Source organism: Nyctibius grandis, chromosome 13 (assembly GCF_013368605.1).
Source record: "Nyctibius grandis isolate bNycGra1 chromosome 13, bNycGra1.pri, whole genome shotgun sequence".
Lineage (NCBI taxonomy): Eukaryota > Metazoa > Chordata > Aves > Nyctibiiformes > Nyctibiidae > Nyctibius > Nyctibius grandis.
The window spans coordinates 14,052,108-14,073,757 of NC_090670.1; the positions used below are offsets into that span (position 1 = coordinate 14,052,108).

Here is a 21,650-nt window from a genome sequence, read left to right on the forward strand (position 1 = left end):
GCTTTGGACAGTGAGGCAGAGGCAGGCTTAATTGCTCTGCAGCTGTTCATTTTTTCCCATTCTCCCTCCCCTGCCCTCCTCTCCCTCCTCCCAGCTGACCCCGGCAGCAGCAGCTCTACCCCAAGGAAACCTCCCCAACCTGGGGAGAAGCGTCAGAGGGGTCTGGACTCCTTTTTATCAGCCTTTATACCCTTCCCTCAAGTCCAGCAGCAAATGGGAACAGAAAGGAGAGTATTAAGGAAAAAAAGACTCTTTGGTGTAACCTAGTAATTTGTTGCTTTCTTCCTGGGTTGGTTTGTACGCTGTTTTCTGAACGCTGCTTGTGGCAAGGCCAGGGGACAGGGCAGCAACAGGCAGATATCTCAGGAGGCTTCCTTTTGGGAGAGGCACCTGGGTGTCATCGCTGGCAGGTCCTGTCCGAGCGGACAAACCCAGAGAGCCTCCGAAGGAGCCCCCTGCGATGCGGCACTCCCCGCAGCGGGATTTACGAGACATCGGAGATTTCCTCCCCGGAGCTGTGGTACCGTCTGCGGAGATCTCCCAGGCTGCTGCCCGGCAGCGTGAATGTCACTGGGGTTGATTTGGTGCTGCTGTCACCGGTGAAAGAGCCTCGATACTGACATGTTCTTGACCCGACTATTAAAGGAAAAGCTTTTTTGAACCTCGCAGAACTTGCAGGGGTTTCCAGCCCTCAAAAGCTGGCTCAGACTGGACTTTCAGATTTGCATGTATCTCATAATCCCAAACTGTCTGAACCTCATGTTTGTGCAGGAAGCAGAGTTTGTTTTCTTAATTTCTCTCACTCCGCTCCCGGATTTAGGCATTTGAAACCGTGTTTCCGTGCCTTAGCAAGGAGGCTGCAGCCGGCTTTCAGCTCACCTGCTTTGCGGAGAGGGGCTTTGCTCCTCTGCTGCTCAGCCAACCTTCCTGGCTCTGTTCACCTCCAGCAGCAATGTCAAGCTAACCCAATTTTGCAGCTGGTATCGAGCGCCAAAGGCAAGCTTTGTAGATGTCTCTTTAATTCCTGCACTTGTAGAATTTAGTGGATATTTTCCCTCCAGTTCCACTGACTCACATAGTCCTTGGGGGCAGAGGCAGGGGGAGAACAAGAAGGCTATAACCCAGGTCTCATTTACTCATCTGGTAAAGTCAGTCATCAATAAGCCTTTCCTCTCTCTGTCCACAAAGAGAGTCCCTCTCGGGAACCTGTTTGGCCTCCCAGTTATAATTATGGCATCAGTAGTTTGGTACTTGACTGTCCTCTGAGGCCGACTGCTTCTCCTCTGCTTGGGTGCCGTGCCTGGGTGGTCACATTAAAACGTGAAATGCCGCTGAGCCCGAAAGCGCAACGCAGGGCGTGCAGCCCCGCGTTGGTCCGGAGCACAGGCTGTCATGGCATGCTCATCTCGTTATACGGGAGTCTCCTTCTCTGGAGATACTCAAAACCCGCCTGGATGCAACCCTGTGCGGCATGCTCTAGGGGAACCTGCTTTGGCAGGGGGTTGGACTAGATGATCTCTAGAGGTCCCTTCCAACCCCAGCCATTCTGTGATTCTGTGATTCCCGGAAAGGTAGTGCAGCTACCAGATGCTTTGGTGGTCAGAGGGATTTGTGTCTGTAAGAAATGGTTTTAAAAATAAGGTACAGTAGCATGTACGAGACTTTTTTTTTTTTTTTAATCTGTTCAACATGCAGCCTACAATAGCTCTGCCAGTTAGATTTGAATTAAAACCGGCTCCACGAGCTACAAAGGCTCTTGAGCCTCGTTGCCGGGACTGGAAATCCATTGTGGCATCCTGATTAGTGCTGGTGAAATCAGAAACCTTTCTCGGGGCAGATAACAATCTCGCAAATGAAAATATAACCTGTTAATCCTGAATTCTAACAAGGATGGTTATGCAACTCCAGGCCAAATCCGGGATGTGTCCTATCCATGTGCCCCTTGGTCAGAAGGGGTTTGCTGATAGGGAAGGGTGGGATTGCACCCCGGCAGGACCCTCTCTCAAGAGCACCCCTGCTTTAGCCAGGTCTGTGGACAGAGGCAGGAGGAGGGGTGCTGGAGGGGTGAAGCTCAGTGCAGGAATTGGAGTTCACATGTTGGGACCGACCCCTCTGAAGCTGTTGGCTGAAGTACCTTAAGACAAGGCCTCTGTTTAATGTTCCTCCCCACGCCAGTCACCGCTGCCAAAGGAGGGGTGGTCTGGCTGGGGCCGTCCGTGCTTTTGCAGTCCCATAATAGTCCCTTTAATTATGGGTAACAATAGGTTCTGTTTTTTCCTATGTTAATAACGAGTTCCAGGGTATAAATAACTCCGCAATTAAAACAAAACGCCTAACGATTTACCATTTGACACCTAGGCAGTCTGACGGAGCCTTGGCTGCACGAGGAATTTTTTTCTCCTGCCCTGAATATTTTATAATTGTTTTACAAAGAGCACAGGGATGCTCCAGTCATTAAGAAATGCCAGCCAAGGTACATTGTGGCACCAGGGAGCAGAGAACAAATAGCTCTGCCTGTGCCAAGGCCATGGAGAGCTCTCATTTCGGAGGTGCAGCCATGGTTTGTTTGACTCCTTCTGTATGTTGACCTTTGTGTTTTAAGAAAAACACAAACAATCAGGATTACTTTATGGTAGGGACCCAATAACTCCTTCAGAGACTTTGTGGTGCCTGTTGAGAAGAGCAGCACGCGCATGGCCACGTACCGCAGTCTGTGACACACCTCTGCTGTGTTTGGATGTTTGCAGGCAGATGCTGCACGTCCCTTCCTTTGTGCGTTTGGAAGAGCCAGTCTAGACATAAAAATGCGTGGGAATAGGCCTGGGGATTCTAATCACATCAGCCGAGGAGATAGGGGCCATGGCGAGAGGGGAATTTGCCTCTGGTTTCAGTTGGGAGGCATGGAGCTGTCTCTCACTGCTGAGACTGGCTGGGGTGTGTTTGATGTGGAGCCTGCAAATGGAGTTGCTTAAATATACAAGCGTGCCTAAAAATGTAAAAATAAAAGCAGTGCTATTTTAAGACCCTAGAATCAGGGATTATAAATAGCCCAACTGGTGTGTTACTCCTCACTGGGTGTGTCGGTCCTAAAACATCACCACAACTGTCACTTCCCTTTGAAGCAGCTCATCGGCCAATGACCGCGGTGGTGGAGCCTCCTCTGTGTTTCCACGTTCTCTTGATAAGCACAGGTCAATGATAAGATGCTCTCCAGGTTGACGTGTCCATCACATCAGCCCTCGCTTTGCCGGCTTGGGCCTGCGAGCCCACACATACACACTGGTGGGGAGCGCTGTGGGGCTGGGGTTCAGTGGTGGGGAGGTAGTGTTAGAAGGGTAAAGTGGAGCTTGCTCTGCTGAGCACAAGCCGTGGAGCCAGAGCTGCTGAAACATGGACAAAAGGCAAAATAGTTGCATGGTTAAGTGCTGGTTTGGGACTTGTGAGATGTGGGTTTAGCGCTCTCCGTTGTCAGCCTTCCTCAGTGACTGGTTGGGATTCATCTTCCTGCTCTCAGCATCTAGGCTGCTCCTGTGGCCAGTGGAGGAAAAGATCTTCAGCGGGTAATTTCACCTCACCCTAACGTGCATCTCCGAGGTGTGATGGAGAGGTGTGCACTGTCTGCGGTGAGGGAAGCCTGGACAACATGCTTAGGCTTGGCCCTTCTCTGCTGGAGGTACCTTTATTCTCCATCTTTGGAGGCAGCAGCACCTGTGGTGATCCAATATGCAAAAGTCTGTGAAGTTGGAAGTCGTATAGGTACCGTAAATAGCTGACCTGTGCCTCGGAAAGCGTTTTTGTTTCTGTCCTGTTTTTCCAGTGCAGTGGCTGGAGAGAAGTGCTTTTGGTGGTGTTCCACCACCTCAGCGGCTGGGGGACAGGCTCTCCTCTGGCGGCTGTTTCTGAGAGGAATTCTGGCTGACTCCTGCACCGACTAATGATATGTTTATTTGCAATATATGGAGCCAGGAGATGTCTCTGGGTGATAGGGATCTGGAAACTAGTAAACAAAAGAAGGCAATGTTGGAACTCAAACTGTAAGAAGGCTTGTTTGGGTCTAAAGAAAACAACTATAAAACCAAATAATGATGGTGTTCGAAAAGGTCTGCAGTGGCGTAATCTTAGGACAAGGTGCAAATGTATCTGCCAAGCCCCTGCGCTGGTAGGATGCCAAAATCTGGGTTATTCTTATAGGGAGCTCTAAGCAGCCTGTACCCAGAAGGTGAAGAAAAGGGAGCTCGTTGGCGGCTGCTTCTTTTCATAATAGATAGAAATGGGCCAGGAGTCTCTCCCAGTGCAGCTGAGTCTTCTCCAGAAAGGGGGAGCTTATTTCATGTTCTCTCAGTGGAGGAAAGCTCACAAACAGGCTGCGTCTAGCATCTCTAAAAGAAGCAAAACACCCTTGTGTCTGATGGTTTCCAAGAGTTCCTGCTGAATTCTTCCTTCGTAGCCCACTTGTAACATAGAGGAGCTGTGTCCTGACGTGGTGCTCCCCCAGCACAGAACAAGCCACTTGTACTTTATGGTGGTAGAGGAGATGATTTCCATCAAGAAACAAATGGGGACAACAGCAGTGACAAATAAAGATCTTACAGGTTCAAAACCAATAAGCTGACAGCTCCGTTTTCAAACCTGGTTGTCTCGAACTAACCACCTAGAAACAGTATTTTGGTGATCTGCTGACTGCAGTGGGCACCTGCGTTCTCCACGCTGCTGTCAATCGAGAGCTTACGGGATGGGTGGCCTGGACGTGGGTATGAAAAGTTACAGTAAGTGCCAGGTCAAAAATTAAAGCCTTTGTCTGAAAGTGAAGTTGTTACTTGGGTCTGAAAACGGGGACTTCTCCCGTTGCTCGCAGTGTTCAGAGTTGCTCCTGGAGAGCAATAGGACTGATTTAATGCTCAGTGTCTGTTTTCTTTTACGCTGAACTCTTAATTATGCCTGCATTTCACTGCAGATTAGCAGGGAGCTCGGTGCAGAGTCTGAGACCCCCGGGGTGCAGCGAACGCCCAGATCTCCTCTGCCCCTGCCTGGGGGGGCGTTTACAGAGGAGATGTGTGGCTCTGCGAGGGTGCACCCGCACACTATCACGGCATGAAGCAGCTCAGTTTGCTGTTTATCTCTCCCCGCCCCCCTTCTTCTTTTCCATAATCATTGCAAAACAGGAACAAATGAGTGTGTCACTTTAAACCATGAAACCACTTAGTCCGTAAAGACAGATTTGGCGTCTTTGTGCTGGCAGTGACAGCCCAGCGCAGCACTCCATAGTGATCCCACTGTTCTCCCTCGGCCCCGCACCCCGCCGCTCCCCGCCCCCTCCCAGCTTTGCTCCGTGTTTGCCTGCCTCTGTTTTTGTGGTTGGTAACCAGCGAAAGAATGGAATGGATTTAATGATTTGTTGGCTGCGGTGCCGGCGTGATTAAGTCAATAAAGCTGCAAGCTGAAAACAGACAGTGTAGTTACAGTATATGACTTTAACCTTGTTAATGCATGTTTATGTCCTCCTGCCCACTGTATAGCTGTACGTTGCATAAAGAAGATCTGACCAATCTTTAACCCATTAAATAATTCATAAAGTGAGAGCAGACATCAGCTACTTGCAGAGCGGATCAGTAACCATGGGGTCAGCAATAACTTTGGCTCCCTGGACCATATCCAGCATGTTTAAACTCCAGTGATGTCACCAGGCGAGCTTCTAACCTTAATCATGTGGATGGGAACAAAGGGGAGTTAACTGTTGACGTGCAGTGTCCCCGCGGAAGGAACGCTCGCGAGTGCTCTGCGAGGTCTCTGCCTCGCAGGGAACACGGACTAGCTCCAGCCGCCTTGTTACTTGTAGACGCTTCCCTCCTTCCTTACGGCAACAGTGCAGCTGGCCAGATGTTCAGAGGTGCATGTTTCCTAGACACCTATTATCTTAAGTGGCAGAGGCACCAAAATCCGACAGAATTTCAGGGAAACATTGGCTGGCGTGAGAACATGGTATTTGGAGGCACTTGGATGGTTTTTTCAGCGTGGATAAATTTTGAATGAAAAGTACCTCCTGCCGTGCAAGTAACAGAGAAGGATATATAATGGGGGTGGAAGGAGGCAAAAGCCAGGGCTGCAGGAGAGGATGTGGAGTGAAGCAGGACTGTTCTCACCACAGTAAAACTCTCACGATAAGATATCAGTCAGGACTTGGAGGAAAATCCTAGGATTCTCATCCACAACTACCTCAGCCAGCCTCTTCTTGTTCTTACCAGTCAAAACATAGGGCTGACTTCTAGCACAGAGCCCTCTTTGCACAGCTCCCAGCTGGGCACCGAGGGATTCTCCAGGTGCAGCGATGTCCGTAGTTGTTGCACCTGCTTCTTTTGCTGGCACGTAAGGGGCGAGTCATGGGATCACGGGACGTGTGGCTGGGACATGCTGTGCTCCACTGGTCCGTGCAGCCAGGTTAGAAGCCCAAGGGGACCATTACGAGTTGGTGTAGTTTAGTGCTGTTCTGGGATGCAACCAGCTGTAGCCGGACCTGGAGGAGAGATGCAGAGAGGAGGACACAAGAAATTCTCGTATGCAGAGTGAACCAGAAAAAGCCCTTCCACCTCTCACCGGTGCACGGCATGGAGCGCGGTTCTGCTGCAGGTCTTTGGGGTCATAACCCAAGGGCATGGGAGAGGCACCGTTTCAGAAGGCTGAAGACGTAATCCCCACGCTGCCCCAGGAATTGACCCTCATCCTCCTATTCAGCAAGAAACTTTATTTCCTTTTTGGGGGAAACTGAGACAGAGAAAGAAATGAAGCGACTTGTCCATAGTCACCTGAAGAAACTATCTATGATGGAACTGGAAGCTGAACCTGGTCATGTGATTCCAAGTCCTTATGGCTGGCTTTTATCCTGTGACTCGGTCATGAAACAAACTCACCTCTCAAGATCGTCTCCTTTAGGGGTGGTTTGGGAGTTCACCTTTAACGATCCCATTTTCTATGTCTCCTCCTGACAAATTGCATGCTCACAGGCTCATGAGCTAACCCTCCACTGTGTGTCCAAAGGGACACTGCCTTGTGCAGGTCAGCCCGTCAGAGGCTCGTGTGCCTGTCTGCACAGCATATATCCAGGTGTGTTTGCAGACAGACCTCTATGATGTGCACGTCTTCATGTCTAGGACTATTGGGGCTATTCAAAGCACGCAGGTAAAAACTCTCATGCGGTTATTTGTGAGCCAGATGGCTGCATACAGCAGAGCATATCTCGGAATCCACTCCATCAGCCCAGTAGTGAGTTTTCCAGGTGCCAAAAGATACGCACCTTGAGTTGGAGATTAGAGCCGGGACCTTCAGTCTGCTGTTGCCAGCATCTGCTGCCAGAGACCAGGGGGCAGACTGACCCCCAGAGCTGGTGCTGATTATTCTCACTCACTCAGTTATTCCCTGTTGCTTTATGATTGTGCTAATAAAGACTCTCAAATTAATTTACCCTGCTTTTTTTGTTGTTGTTGATTGGTTTGGTTTTGCCGTGCAGGGCAGCAGTCTCTGCTTTGGAGAAAATGCTCCAGAATTTATGGCAAGTCAAATCTGATCTGAGTAGAAGCAGAAATTCCATGTTCCATTTTCTTTGTTTTTAGCTTGGAACGTTGTGTGATGTGCCTGAAAATATTTCTTTACCGGTCTGTTGATTTCGATGAATGAACCCACATACACCTAGTGATGTTTTATTATCACTCACCCACCATAGGGTATGTAGCAGCTGGTAATTTTTGTGCATTGACTGCATTTTTTTTCTGCTTGATGGAAAACAAGAGTCGCTCCAAGCGTATGCTAATGCTGAATGGGGGGGTCCCAACTTCTGACCCATAGCTAATATCCTACAAGTCACATGAAGCTACCAAGTATTCTTGAGCCGGAGTTTGAAATGTCTATGTTATCAGCAAATAAACACCATTAATTGCTTCTAATGTGTCATGCTGTGGTTAAATGACAAGATCCTTATTAATATGCGTGTATATCAGCCTTTTCAGTGTGTGTGAGGGGGAGTATGAAGTGGTAAAATTATTTAAAATTAGTGGGGAATATTTACAGGAAGGCATAAAGAACTGTCAGTTGAGGAAAGCAGCATTTTATGTTCTTGTCCCGGATGACCTTGCTCCAAGGACAAATCAGAGCTTGATGAAATGAAGCTGCAGATGGCTAGTGATCTCAACTCTGTAATAATGAAATGACACAAGAAAAAAATGAGGCATCTACAGTTTGTAAATACTATCTGAATGGAAGGGGAGAAAAGGAATTTTTAAGGGGAGATTGAGTTGACTTGGCTACAGCAGTTCAGCTTCGGGTGTTTTAATAATAATTTCCATTTTAAAAAATAATGGAATTGCTCCTTGTTCCCCATCCTCAAGGTCACCTTAATAAATGTTTCTTTCTTAACATGTCAATATCTTGGTTTTAAAAATTTGATCATGAGCGCTACCTAGTCACAGCTTACTTTCTGTCCATTATTTTGGCATATTATTTATCACTGAATTTTGTTTTGTAAGTTGTGGTGGTGATTTTTGGCACCTGGTTGGGTAGACGGTCTGAGACAACCATTTGAGGTGTTTGAATAGTTTCATCTGTCAGGAAGGAGTAAGCTCATGGAAGTTTAATACTGAAAAAGTGATGTGATACTTTGTGCCAGAGGATGCTTTGTTTGTGCACTTACATGAGAAACGAGGAGTATAGAATGTTGGGTTTTGCATGTGGGCAGGTTTTCATGCAAAGGGCTTCTCAGAAGCTGTTAGGCAGCCAACTGCTATTGAAAGTTAACAAGACTTGGGCAACTGCCTCTGCAGATTGAACCTTTGCATGGAAAGGAAAAAGAAATTCATGGAAACATTAACTTGGAGAAATCAAGGGATTCGCAAATCTCTCTGATCCAGACCACCTCACTGCAGTTCGCAGAGCTTCTCAGAAATGGGCAGGTAGAGAACTGATTTCTCCCATTAGCTCAAGATTTCCTGACTTTCACTTTATTAGAGTTCACTTTTTTTTGATCAGATCTTTTCTGTTCTCCCTAATACATAAATTCACCAGCCAGTTGTTGCATTCCTCTGTAGCAGCTTCTGCCAGGTGCTGAGCTAACCAGGCTCCTTTTGAATCTCATCGACACCTCTGAAAGCACGCCTTGACATAACACGAGGATTACTCGAGTCAAACCACTTTATAGATACGAGATGTTGTAGTTTGTCATCACAGCTAGTGCAACCTTGTAGAGACAGGCGGAAGGACTACCAGCTGAAATTGGGTGAGATAAATACAGTTTGGGATTATCTCATTGAATTTATAGGCAAGCTGCCCTCCATGGGAACAAGAGTGTGGTGTCAAGGGTTGGAGAATCATGATAGCTGTACAAGCTTAATATAAATATTTTGTTCTTTGCAGAGAATTCAATTTTGGATCTTGACTATATGTTATATAGACAGGTACAAAACACCCAACTCTGCATCTTTGTGTGTATACACGTAAAAACAATAGCAGATACAGTTTATGTTAAAGTATGGTGGTACAAAGACTGGTGGGGATGAGCCCAGCCCTAGAGCATTGCTCTCAGGTTGAAGAGAAGTGCGTTAACATGGCGGGTACCAAGGTCATGTTGCCATCAGGGAGAGCCTCCCTCCGTGGGTCTCTAACCGTGCTGAAACGTTTGCCTTTCCCTTGGGATGGTGGAGCAAAGCTCTTCTCTGGGCTGCCTTCACCCATGGCCTGGCAGTTTGTCTAGGCCAAAGGATCTAATTGCAGGGGAGCTGCTGTTGCTGGAGTCTTGATTGTGCCTTCTTACAAGCACCACAGGCCTTGGGAGGTTGTATGTGTCCGTGACATACCAGCTCTCCCATCCGTGTTGTGCCTCAGGCTCTTGGCTGCTCCGAAAGCCGTTTCCCATGTTCTTTGTAACAACATGGTGCTGGTAACAGCATCACAGCTTGATTTCAACTTGCCTACTAAAGGAAGCCTTTTCATCTAAGAGAAAAATCACTGTTGCAATCGTTCACTCTGGATTTTTGTCTTTCTATTGGTCTGATTGCTGCTCTTCAGTGGCATGTTCTGATGGATAAAACCAGCTCTGAAAATATTGGTAGAGTCTTTGCACAAAAGCTTTAACTAATTTGATTAATCTTTTTTTAAGAGGGGAAGTGGACTCAGTTTCCATCGTATTAAAATTCTGGGTGCATTTTTAAAAGCACTTTGGTTACTTTGATAGGATTTTGTTATGTTTTGAACATCACGCAGTATAAGAGCAGCTATAGGGAAATCAGTGTTTCATCTGCTTTGCTTGAAGGGAGGAGATCCTGATACAATTGCTAGCCAGGTATGGTGATCTTGTCATTGCTCCTAGCAAAGAAGGAGGACTACCTTTGAAGGAAGCTGTGCATGCTTGTGCCGTATGAAAAGAAGGAAAAACTTAAAAGAACTTTTTTTTTTAAACAAAACCGTATACCCATGGATCACTTACAGTCTTCAAACAAAGCCTTTTCCTGACTGACAGCCCCCAAGATAAGCTTAGAAACTTGAGTCTGGTAGTATTTCACACACTTGTACATGAAGTAAATGAGTGAAAGATGGGTTAAAAAAAGATCCACTGAGCTGCACAGTTTATCAATGTTCATACATTGTGTTAAAACAAACAAAAAGCTTTGGAGCATTTCTGAACTGAAAGGCTGTTTTATCTTGAAGAGTATCTCTGAATTGTGAGCAGAATAGAGGAGAGAAAAAAGACAGAAAACTTCCAAAGAGCAAATGGGGAGTTTTGTTAAAGGCAAGAAGTGGACGCGAAAAGCACACGTAACCCCTGATTTCTGCGTGAAGCAAATGATCATGGCATCTCACAGACATCACACTCTTGAGTGGGCTGACATGATCATTCTGCCAAACCATGACCCTGCATTTTGTTTGCTTCTTTCTGTGCATTGTCAAACAGATCCACCATCTTAGTATCTACTTGGTTTAACAGCTGTGGAAGCAATGATCCTCCTTTGTAAAGGTGGCATCAGGGTTTTCTGTGGGGCCACACAAGGTTGCTAGACACCAGGAGTCTGTATGTGGCTTCTCTGTATATCATAGAATCATAGAATGGTTTGGGTTGGAAGGGACCTTAAAGATCATCTAGTTCCAACCCCCCTGCCACAGGCCTGGACACCTTCCACTAGACCAGGTTGTTGCTCAAAGCCCCATCCAACCTGGCCTTGAACACTGGCAGGGAGGGGGCAGCCACAGCTTCTCTGGGCAACCTGGGCCAGTGTCTCACCACCCTCACAGTAAAGAATTTCTTCCTATTATCTAATCTAAATCTACCCTCTTTCAGTTTAAAACCATTACCCCTCATCCTATCACTATCACAGATCTAAACATGAAACTCTTATAACCATGGAATTCTATGGGTGAGGCAACTTTAATACTAATAGTGGTTTAATTGCTTAGTTTGTAGTATTTTTAAAGTGGCTGTGCCTAGGAGTCTTAGTACTAGACTTCAGACCAAAGTGCTGCCCAGGCATTGAAAGCCCCATCAAGGAGAGGCAGCGCATCTACTACACTGGAGATGATGCACCAGCAAGCAGGCAGGAGCACGGGGCAGATGCAGAGGCATTAGTTTGAAACTAGTATTTGCATTTCCTCAGCAGAGTACAGAACTCCCCATACGTAACAGATGTTCTTGAAATACAGAACAAAACTCGGTTAATGAAACTTCACCCCACCCCTAGCGAATAGCTGTCCCTGCTGTGAATACGGATCCACCCAAAGTCCCCGGCCAAGCAGCCGGTGCCTCGAAGCCCATCAGTAGCACAGGCTCCTTTCAAGTCCCATAGCTGTGGTTTTCCTCTCTGTTTTGTTTTTTTTTTTTTTTTTTTGCTGTGTGATATCTCAGTAAATACTTCAAGCTAAGTTATCTTTGGTTACCAAAAAAACCTGGTGGGAAAGGCAGTTTGTCCCTTCCTCGTATTTACAGCAAACGTCTACCCTGAGCAACCCATTTCCCTTGGTCTTTTCCTTTTACTCTGGGGTGCTGTGCCTCATCTCAACAACCCGCCTGTTTTAAGCTCTGTAATTACTGGGTTCAGATGGATGCCCCACTGAAAGTGGAGGGAATAGTTCTCCAATCAGCAGTGTCTTTTGAAATGGAATAAACTTTTGAAATGCGGGTACTATATGCATTTTGAATTGGCCATGTCTCCGGTTCTTCCACTGCTGCTAACGCTTTCAGTTAGGAAGTGCAGCTCTTCCCCAGCTCTGCAAATATCTACCGAAATTTGCAACGCTGCCTGTCTCTCTCGGTAACCTTGCTGTGACCTGGTTATCTGTTAGAACCACAAAGAATTCAGTCTCTAATTAGTCCATCTGTTAACTATTGAAATTCATGGCTTAGTTTTATTGTCTGGGTCTGTAACATAATGCTGAATGGTCTCACCTGGCAGCTTATTTCTTATAAAGCAAATGTGCCTTTCCAAGAGCCATTTTGGTGCAGATAACTGTCTTTTCAGCATTGGACAAATGACTCTGTCTAACAGCCTGCAGTCCCCTTCATGCCCTCGCTGAAATAAATTGTACATCTCCAATAGCTCTGGGCTTAAGTCAATACAATTTAACGTGTATGTTTCTTTGTTACATTCTTTGGAGTTACACCGTAAGAGCAGACGGGAAAGTTTAATAATGATAAATGAGTTTAGAGTTTTCACATAGTCCTAAAAAAAACCAATGAATGCCCTTTATTAAAGATTAGAGGGGGTTTTACATATTTCCAAAGCGCGATTAAAGCTCTAGCTCAGATCCTCACAAAGTCTTGCTTTTAAATTCTTTTTGGACTGTTTGTTAATGAGGATTCAGAGGAATTAGGGGCCATAAATTTCTTCATTCTCGCTTAGGTGAAGCCACAAAGTGATTACTGGATATATAACTAAGTGCTGAGGACTAGAGTTTATCAACTGCGTTCACACCGAACAGTTCATCTCCGTGCTTATTTACTGCAGTTGTGCATCTCGTACGTAATCAGATGATGGGCCTGGGCAGGTCGAGCTCGTCGGTGGGTTTTTAGAAGTATTCAGATTCATAAATATACATGGTAGGTCTCAGTGGGACTGTTTGCACACTTTGCGTTAAGTGTGTGCCGAATGTTGTGTTGGACCAGACCCACGCTCCCTACAACTGGACGCAGTAACTTGCAGATGCGTTCGCCCAGCCTGCACAGCCGTTGCGCCCAGGCTGGGTGGCTGGGAGGGACTGGTTTCACTGGGCTGTGCAGCAGCTTTTACAGTTACACTGACACAAACAGTAGACGCTCCTGCAAACCTGGAACTGGCTTCCTTTCTTCTTGCTCTCGAAACTAGTGCATGAGGTACTGAATCAAAACGGTGACACTAGCCCCGGTGCCTCTTGAGCAGAAGTGGCCATGTTGGGAAGCCCAGGGATGCTGCAGGAGCTCTGGACCTGCTGTGCGACACTTTGCCTGGCGACAGAAACACACGGTCTCCAACACGTGCTCTCCTATTCCAAGGCTGCGCAGCATGCCATTTGGTTAGGGATTCAGGCCATTTGATGTTGTAATAGGAATTTTTGGAGGGAAAAATGGCAAAACCCCTGATACCTACATGCAAACACATTTTTTAAAAAGTTGAAGGGTAAGCATCCCCTGTAGCCTTCTGTATCCTCCAGTGTTGCTTACAGCCAGCTCAGCTGCATGACCCTTTGGGTGGGAGCACCCGCTTCCATCAGTCCCGACTTCAATGCTAGAATCCTCCTCTCTTTGCTGTCTTCCTGGATTTTAAAATGGGATAGTCCAAACTATAGATGAGTTAAGATTATGGCTTGTTTGGCTTGGCTTTACGATGGTAAGGAAAGTGATTTTTCTTGGGGAGTGATGAAAAGGAAAAATGTTTAAAGTTCATTAACCTTTGGTACAGATAGCAGCGTCCTTTAGACTACACCAGAGCTATTCTTAGTCATGACGTTTGGGTGGTTATTTTTTATTGTAAGGGAATACAGTAGTTCCCACTAGTGGTGAAAAGAGAGAACTTGTTCTTTTTCTTTTTTTTTTTTTTTCTTTTTTGGCTTAACCTAAATGTGAACTGTAGAAGGCAAGATTTTGAATTCATTCCTTGTCTTCCCATCTATGCTATTTTGTCCTAATTTCCCCCAAAGCGAAATTTATATCTATAGATTGTTTCTTTACTGGGTAATTAAGTGTAATACAACTTTGCTCTGAAAAACTCAGCAACCAATTCTGTGTATTTGCAAATGAACTTCGCTGGTTGTCGTTATTGCTATAGGGTGCCTGCAGAAAATCCCATATAATTAAGCTGTTGTACTACCACAGCACAAGAGCTGCAATTAGTAATGTGATTTACACTTCTTTATCATGAATAACATGGAAAAATCAACATTATTTTCTTGGTGATGTTTAGGAGAAATTAGAATGAGGTGGACATGATTAGGAAAAGAGACTTTAATGTTATGACTTGTTAATGCAATAGCCCTGAGCGAGACATCAGAATGATTGTCCTTGCACTAAACTCATTTGCTTCAGTAAGCACAGACCCTCTGCACGCAACGAGACGAGTTTGGAGGAAATTGGATAGATGGCAGGGGTTTTGGTGGTATGAACATTTCAGTGTCTTTCATGTGCAGAGTACACAAACTGAATCCCTGCACTTTCAAATATTCCCCTCGAGGCAATCTGCATTATTCAAAGCTTAACTGTGGCTGCAGAATCCTGTCTGACATGAAAGCAGAGTGCTGGCTTTACATGAACTTTCATATTTACATCTGTAGTAAATCATATTTACTTTTTTTCTCCCCTTCCTCTTTTTCTGTGGGAGAGAGGGAGTAAAATAGGTGGGAGGAAAGGGGGAGGAGGAGAGATGTCCAGCAGAATTGTAAGCAAAGCGACAGTAATAAAGTCTAGTCTTATGAGACTGCCCATGAATAGGAATGATAATGAGAGCAGTGATGAGCTGCAGGTTTGTGTCTTTTAGTAAATTATCTAGCAGGCATTTACATTTCATCAATTGCGCTTTTGCATAATAGACCAAAGTGCTACAACAAAAGGAGGCACCATAAAAATGAGTAATTTCAGTGACCTTCTTGGTAATCACTCTTACAAAGAATATCTTGGAAGGAGTTGGGTGATTCCTCACGGTGAAGCCGCTGTGGAAAGGCGCCCCAGGCCCAAGAAGCCTGCCTGGTGACAAATGCCTCCCAAAGCTTTCTTCTGGCCACTCTGAAACGTGGCTCGTATCCTGTTTTCTCCATCTGAGCATGCTTCTAATTGTCAGATGTCAAAAGGCAACAACCATTTTCTTCTTGCTTATCTCCTGATAACATTGATTCTCAAACAAAGGATGTGGGCTTCCATTCTGAAAACAAAGGAAGCGTGGCCCAGCTAAGGATGCTGGATATAATATACATACTTCTCCCTGCCAATAATAACAAAACATCATAAACAATGTAGAAGCTGGATGTGAACATGGAGAAAGGGGAATACACTGGTACTGCTGTGCCTGGGTACACTTACAGGATTGATTTCCTTCTTGTCCTCAGCGAGGCCTTGACTTCTTCCCTCGTTTTTCTCTTGTACTTCCCCAACTACCTGCCAGCTCCTAAGATGTTTAGACTTCAGTATTTTTTTAAATTCTTTTTCCCTTTTCGGTTGTGTCTTCATGGTATTCTTGTGAGGTTTTTTCCTCTTCACCCCACAGTGCTCTTTCTTCAGAGGCAAGTCCTCAGCTGGTGAAAGTCAACTTAGATCTTTCATTGGGGACTTAGAACGAGACCAGTTTGCACCAGCCAGGAATGAGGCCCACTGCATTACTGATTTGTGCCCACCCTGCATTTTTGCATGGATCTCCTTTCACAATTAGTTCTCCTCGTTTGCCCAGTCATGGAACCCACAAGAACTACTTCAATCCCAAGCCCACGTTTTCCCAATCTTTCCAGGTCCCTGGTCTGATGGCACCTTTTCCCCTCTCCTGCCTTTAGTTTGCTGTTTTCTTTTACTGTAGGCTTTTCCTTTGTATCCAACTGCCAAATCCTACCCTGATGAAACTTTTCTTTCCTTATGTCTTTCAGTGTAACAGTTGGGGAACTGGTGGGAAACGTGACGCTTTACTCACATCCCTTCTGCCAGCCAGGCAGCCATGTGACTCCAGTAATGGGAGTGAATCGGTCCCATAGCCTTGGGCTAGTCACAAAGAATTTTGGAGTAACCTTTTGCTTCTCTCGCTTCTTCTTGTGCTGATCCTCAGGAACCGGAGCAGTCCCCTGCCCCTCGCTGACACGCGGGTCCATGTGAATTCACAAGGTGTTTTGGCCTTGGGACAGCCAAAGGGTGGAGAGAGGGCATCAGCAGAGAGGATAAGGGCTTCGGTTGTTATCTGCCTGATGAGATTAATTTTCTTTTTTCATCTTTCTTGGCAGGATCAAAATGCTGGAATTGTTGCCAGACTTCAGGAGCCAGGCTCCATCCCAAGCGGAGGCTCTGTGCCGGCACCAGCCACAGTGAACGGGTACACGATGAGGAACCATTTACTGAAGCAGCAAATAATGAAACGACAGCTGATGCAGGTACGGTGCTGAGTACCTCTGTGGGTTGCTGTGCTGTCCACCTCACTGGGAAGGACAGGACTAACTGGAATGGGGAAATCACCAGTCAGCAAACACTAAGGAGTGACCCAGGAATTGCTGGGTTGAGTCAGACTAGGGCTGTGGTGAGTCCAGGATGTCATGCCCAAGAGAGGCCAAGTGCTGCTCAGTAAGTCTGAGTGCAGATCTGCCCACTCGTATGCAAGGGAAGGATTCAGTCACCTCCGTATCATTGCTGTCATCCATGGCCAGCCGCGAAGTTGGGAGGGAAGATGCAGAGAAGGGAGGCATAGAGAGTGAGTCAGCCCCAGGAGAGATATTCTCCATTCTTGTCTTTCTCTCTGGTTCCCTGGGGTTTTACTAGGGCAGATGTTAGACTCCAGTTTGTCCTGGACTTGGCTGGTCTCTCTAGCAACAGAAGTCCCTGTACGAGGTTTGTAACATGCTGCGTGAAGGAGCAGGGATGGGGAAGTCCCACAGATGAGTTGGGTGAGGCAGCAGTGAACATGTGCCTCTGACTTTCTGAGCGTGCTGCTGGATTTGGGTCAAGGAGGCTCATTTCTTTGGATGGGAAATGAGATGAGAAAGTAGCTCAGTAAAACCCTCACCAAAGTACTGTACTGCTTATTGATCAAACTCCTTTTCAAAACCAACTCTGCCTCCTTGTCATCAGTTGGCTGCAAGCTTATCTGTGCTGCTCTAACACAGCGAGAGCCAGGCCTCAGCTTTCACCGTCCGCGGAGAGTTCCCCAGGTCACAGCTGCTGTCCGCAGCAGGGATGCGAGTGCAGTGGCGGGTTCTGGGGTGAAATGGTGGGAGACGCAAATTGGGTCACTTGGAGAAAGCCAGCAATGCCTTGCTCGGGGAGCACCCGCTAAGGATCCCTGGCTTCCTGTGGTTTACTGCTGTGTTCTCGTGAGAAGAGACAGCCAGGAAGCACAAAAGGTGATGGTACACACGGGCAGAGCCATCCTCCAGACAGGGTGATGGCCACCAGCAGTCTTCTGTTTGTCAGTGTGTCCCTGCAACACTGCCACAGATTCTGTTGACTAATAGACTTTGGGGCACCTTTTGTCCCCAGATCTGGTACTTTAGAGAACACATCCAAATAGTCAGTGTGAGAGGTGCTGGGGAGACACCAGGATTCCTGCAGCCTCTGGCCATGCTGCACTTCGCTCATAAGCTGGTGAACACGAGGGTCTCCATGTTCATCCAACTCCCCTTGGGCCTTGGGCCGCCTGCACAGCATCTGCTGAAGGCTGTGCTTCCTAACGCTGCGCTGTTGTCAGGACACCTTTGCAAGAAGGGGCATGTGAGCAATTAAGATCCAGTCTGAAATGAACTGTCTGGGCTGAGTCTCATCAGAGGTGTGTGCATGGGAGAGGTTGTTAATGATGACAGTGACTACACTTCAAGTGTCTGCTGCTATTCTTGTTTGTCAAGAGACTGCTACTTGACTATTATACCCCTTGTTTTCCAGGAAAAGCAGAGACAAAACATGCTGGGAGTGACATCTGAGCAGAGGACTTTGTTTGCAGCTCAGCAGATAAATCAGTTTCAAGGTAAGGAGGGAAATGGCATGCTGTGAAAAGCCTTGAGGAGCCAGGGCCTGGGGTCTGCTTAAATACAGGGCACTTAATGATTCTCTGCACTGAAATAAAAGCATTTCACATTTTATCACATGAGATTCACCCATTTCCTTATTGCTTCAGTAATAACTCTGTTACAAAGAACACAGAGGAGAGACCCACGTAATGAGAGAGACAGACAGAGCAGCAGCCTTTTAAGGCTCTGCCGTGTCTCCCGGGTGAAGGCGCTCCCCAGCTAACGTGACTCTTTGTCCGCAGCCGTGCAGCAGCCCCTGCCCGCTGACTGCAGCCAGGTGATGCCGGCCCCTCCGCCCAACCACCGCATGCTGCCGTCCAGCCCAGCCGTGCTCCAGAGCACCTTGGGCTCTGCCATGGCCCCCGCCACCGCCAGCCAGAGCAGCGGGACGATGGTGATGATTCCACACAACCCTGGCAAGCAGCAGGGGATTTTTCCGCCTAATTCTGACTTTAACATCCCGCTGCGGCCGAGCCAAAACTCGCTGGGCATGAACTCAGGGTGCCAGACAGTACACAGCCACTCTGCTGTGCGGCCGGGAATACCGATGGCAGGCTTCAGTTCTGGTTCCTTAACAAATCACTCTACAACTCAGCAACACTTGAGGCAGCCGAGCGTGCCAAGAATCCCTAACGTCTACCCCAACTCATCTGCCCAGATGTGGGCGCCGACCGCTGTGCCAAGAATGCCAAATCAAAGCCAAATGGATGCCAGCATGCAGCAGTTCTCCAGTAACGCTCTCTTCTCCAAGCAGAACGCGAGGCCGAGCGCGGCAGTGGGTCAGCAGTTCTCCCAGCCCGCTGTAGTGCCGCCGAACCAGATCGCTCCTGGCGTCCAGGGCAGACAGATGCAAAAACTGAGCATGGGGCAGGCTGGCCAGGGCTTGAGCTCAATGAGTAATCAGAACTTGAGACACAATTTAACCAGAGGACCGGTGCCAGCTATGAATGTTATGAAATCAATGCCACAAGGAGTGTCCAGTTTTAACCAGCTCAATCCCGCCTCGGGGCTCGGCCCGCCGAGCTACCCCTCCGCGGGCCAGCCGCCCGATGCCTTCAGCAGGATGGGCACCACCGAGCTGCCGCAGTACGAATTCGTGTCCCAGCACGGCAACTCGATCGTGCCCGCCAGCTGCAGCGACACCGACTTCCTCGACTCCCTCATGAAGAACAGCAGCAGCAACGACGAAGAGTGGTTGAACAATCTGACAATGATAGATGACATTTTGGGACAGCACGCTCAAAGCTCCGGACATGTTTAGCTCGGAGAGAAGCGGTCTCGGTGTAAATAACTTACGTCTGACTTTTGAAAATAACAGACAACCCGTGAAAGCCGCCGCCTCTTTCAATACGGGATGAATAGACTCAGCCAATTCTTTGCCTGCATCAAAGTTTAATATTGGCAGTTTTTCAGATGACTGTATATATTTGAATATTTTGTAAATTATGTTTTCCTAAACCCTAAATGTAGAAGTATTTATACTTCTTTGCTGGACTGTTTGTAAATAAATCTATAGCATAATTTTTGGTTTTATTATAGGGATTTCATTATACCTTGTTATAAATATGCAAATAATATTGTTAGTTTCAGTAATACTGTGTATTACAGCATAAAATACTTATGTTTTTGACATAACTTAACACATGAACTAGGGGTGTCATTGCAACCAGGCTAAGCAGAAATCAAATGTGGCATCTGTTCTCTCATATCAAGAGGAAAGATTGAAAAGTTGCATTAAAAAAAAAAAAAAAATCCAGAAAAGGAGCTGCTGATTCCCTCGCAGCTCGGTTTTGCAGCCCAATTCTGGTATGTCGGTGCCCTCCGGGCTCCCAGCGCATTCAGGGATCTGCCCACAGAGATCCATTTGCGAGATCCCGGGTGAGTTCTCAACCTGATACACTCCAGTAGGTCGATTCGACGCTGACAACGTGTCGGCCATTGTCCTGCAGCAAGTGTGTGCGCGTGATGTGACAGCTGCTGCCCGGCGTGTGCCGGGGCATGGCAGGCAGGCGAGGCACCGTGCTGCCTGGAGAGGATTACACCGGGGAGGGGGCACCGGGCCACCCCCGTGACTGTCCCATTCAGCTCTGGTTTGCGCACCTCTGCCATGTATATTTGTAGTGTACAGGTGATTTGTTCCTGGTTTTAAGGCTTTTCATAATTTCTGTTTTAATGTGAGACTTTTTTCAGGGGGAAAAGTCTATAAACATTAATAGTTAATTTTTGGTGTTTTTCTGTCAGCTACTATTGTCCTATGTATATTTAAGAGTCTGTTTATAAAAGATTCACTGTACTGTAAACTTCTTAAAATGTTCATACTTTGTGTAATCATATTTTAATAGTCACGTCATACTTCGCAATACATTTGTAATATAACGTCAGCTTCAAGCACAGAATGTTTTTTTTCTTCATACCATAATAAACTGCCAGGGGAAAATTGCATATACTGTATGTGCTCATTTCTCAGCTACAATGTTTTGTACCTGCAGATATTTGAATTAATTTGATTTGTCCAGGATGCTACGATGTCAATGTAGTAACATGTACAAATGTGTGTGCGCTGTTAATAGGAGAAACGGGCTAGACGAAGAATTGAAGCAGGCTTTAATTTTATTTTAAGATTTCTTAGGTCCGCTCTCCTTTTCCATTGTAATTATAGGTAAACATGAAATTAATCTCTGTTGGTTTTTTTTTTTTTTTTACATAGCTCTGTGTTTATTTAAGTGCCAGTTCTTGTTTCTAAATGCCTGTACCAGTTGGCCCATCAGAAAATAAAGCCATGAGGAGGGCTGGGGGCCTGCGGTGCAGTCCCACCTCGCTCGTTCAGCAATGCCTTCGAGGGTGATGGGGGTGCAGCGTTTCACTCCTTTGACACAGAAATCATCTGACAGGAGAGCTGGTGCCTGCCCTGGGGGAGGCGAGGCTGGCAGGAGGGGTAGGAAGAAAGAGGAAAATTTTAGCAGTCTTAAATAAATGCACAAATAGAATCTGTAGCTAAAATTGCCTCGTTTAAACAGAACCAGACACCGCCCCAGCTTCCTAGGGCTGGTGGGGAAGAGGTGTCGGTGCTGCCCTTTGTCCTGGGCACACTGTGGTCATGGCAGCCTGAGGAGAGCTCAGGGGGGCGGGGGATCTCCCTCAAAATCTCCTGAAGTAAAAAATGAGGGGACAGTCAGGGTTTAAAGCAGTCGGGTACAAGCTCTGCTGCTGGTGCTCAGGTGGGCAGGAGACTTCTCCCAAGCACAACCACCCCAGGCCTTGTCAGAGATCCGTGTGGCTTCGTGATGGCAAAGGCAGGTCCTCGCGGTGCACGAGGCTCCGAGGGGAATGACACCCCTCGAGCATGATCTCGAGAATGGCACGTACTTCTGTGAAGCCAGGTCGAGGAGGAAAGAAGCCAGTTTTTCCAGCAAAGGAAATGAGCCCCACCAAACAATTGCCCAAAACAGGCTGTAAAACCCAGC

The 21,650-nt window shown here is 47.0% G+C and overlaps 1 protein-coding gene across 1 annotated transcript in view; it reads left to right on the forward strand.

Moving 5' to 3' along the window:
* MAMLD1 (mastermind like domain containing 1) overlaps positions 1–20,696 on the forward strand; it is an 86,120-nt gene extending 65,424 nt beyond the window's left edge. The window contains exons 3-5 of the mRNA XM_068411944.1: positions 16,417–16,563; positions 18,062–18,143; positions 18,429–20,696. Coding sequence (XP_068268045.1) covers positions 16,417–16,563; positions 18,062–18,143; positions 18,429–19,447 — 1,248 coding nt within the window. The 3' untranslated portion in view covers positions 19,448–20,696. The remainder of the gene's footprint in view (positions 1–16,416; positions 16,564–18,061; positions 18,144–18,428) is intronic.
* The last annotated feature ends 954 nt before the right edge of the window (positions 20,697–21,650 follow it).